General features: G+C 36.9%; 1 protein-coding gene across 1 annotated transcript; it reads right to left on the minus strand.

Annotated features, from left to right (window-relative positions):
• Positions 1 to 311: 311 nt before the first annotated feature.
• Positions 312 to 1,296, minus strand: LOC118345332 (protein FAR1-RELATED SEQUENCE 5-like; the record flags this gene model as incomplete). Its single annotated transcript, XM_035686974.1, has 2 exons — positions 609 to 1,296; positions 312 to 433 (listed from the first exon to the last, which is right to left on the minus strand). Coding segments are annotated over exons 1-2 (810 nt in total), but the record flags the coding sequence as incomplete, so codon positions are not given.
• Between the last annotated feature and the right edge of the window lie 321 nt (positions 1,297 to 1,617).

Below are 1,617 nucleotides of genomic sequence, written 5' to 3' on the forward strand. Positions count from 1 at the left end.
AAAAATTTGTTCATGCTTTCACTCCTTTGAGTTGTTGACATACCGGTACAAAATGTTGAACGCAAGTAAGCCGAAACCCACTTATCTCGTCGGCTGTAAAGATTTTGCAGCCAAATATTTTCTCCTAACTCATACTTTACTAATATAAAAGCCCATTCTTGCTCGAACTCATCAGTTGTAATTGTCTCATGGATGCAATGACGGAAATCTTTCACAAAGTCCAAAAATTTGTTATATACATGGGCCAAGTGTTCGGGAAACTTTTGTAAAATATGCCACAAGTACAACCTATGAGTTGTATTCGGGAGTACCTCTGCAATGGCCTTTGCCATAGCCTTGTCATCATCGGTAATTATAGTTGAAGGGGTTTTACCAAGCATTGCCTCTAGCCATGTTCTCAATAACCGTGTATGTGATTCTGCTGTTTCATTAACTAACAAGGCACAACCAAACATTATGGTCTGATAAATGATGGTTAACTCTTGAAAATGGCACAAATGGCATCTTATAAATATTGGTCAGGTACGTGGCATCAAATGTAACAACATCTCCAAAATACTGGTATGCAGCTCTTGACCACGCATCAGCCCAAAATCAACTTCCCATACATCCATCCTTATCAACTTGCATGGAGTACACAAACCCAGGTTCTGTGAGTTGTCGCTCAAGAAAGTAAGAATATAACCTTTGTGCATTCCCCTCTTCAAATACTTTTCTCCTTTTGTTTCCCAAGTAATTTTCAACATCCTTGCCAATACAGCCAACATTGAAGTCGCCACCTGATTCTTTACTCAATACTGACATAATCTTTCTTGTTGATACACCAGAGTCATTCAAAGTCATAATCAGTTTTTTTTTTACTTTTGTAACTTTCCTATTTTCACGGAGCAAACTAGTACTCCTCGGTGTAAGTAGAATGTGGTTTTTTCCAACCACAAATTTGTTGACTATCCACTTTTCACCATCTTTTTTTATTCCCATAATTGCTTTACATCCAATCCTTGTCTCAGCAAGTTCAGGAACTGTTCGTTCTTTTTCTTTCCGACTTACCTGTCGAAATCCTTCTCTTGTGCAAACATAATCTACTGCACAAAGTTTTTTATCATCTTTCAACAGTCGAGTATGATTTGTTCGAATTGCAAAACCTTTCCGTCTTGCATATGCCTTGTAAAACGCTTGGGCGTCTTCCACATCGTCAAATATCATGCCAATGAATGGCTCCAAAGGACCACTACTTGAATCTTCCACATTCACTTGTTCTTCAACATTAACTCCATCTTCAACATTCACCCCCATCTTCGACATTCACACAATCTTCAACATTCACCCCATCTTCAACATTGATATCGCATTATCCATCTACACTTTAATGCTCAACTTCATCACTATCAACCCAAGAAATTTGTTCCTTTCATACAAAACCTCCAAATTATAAATTCAATAGTTATTCAAAACAACCACTTTGTACAGTTTTAAAACTATTGACAAGACCAATGCTTGAGTAAAAAAAAAAAAAAAGACAACAGCATACCCTGCTTGAGTAAAAACAAAAAAGACCACCATACCATGCTTGAGTAAAAAAAAAATACAACACCATACCAAAACTTGAGTAAAAAA

This window comes from Juglans regia, unplaced genomic scaffold (genome assembly GCF_001411555.2).
Source record: "Juglans regia cultivar Chandler unplaced genomic scaffold, Walnut 2.0 Scaffold_23037, whole genome shotgun sequence".
In the NCBI taxonomy this organism is placed as follows: Eukaryota; Viridiplantae; Streptophyta; class Magnoliopsida; order Fagales; family Juglandaceae; genus Juglans; species Juglans regia.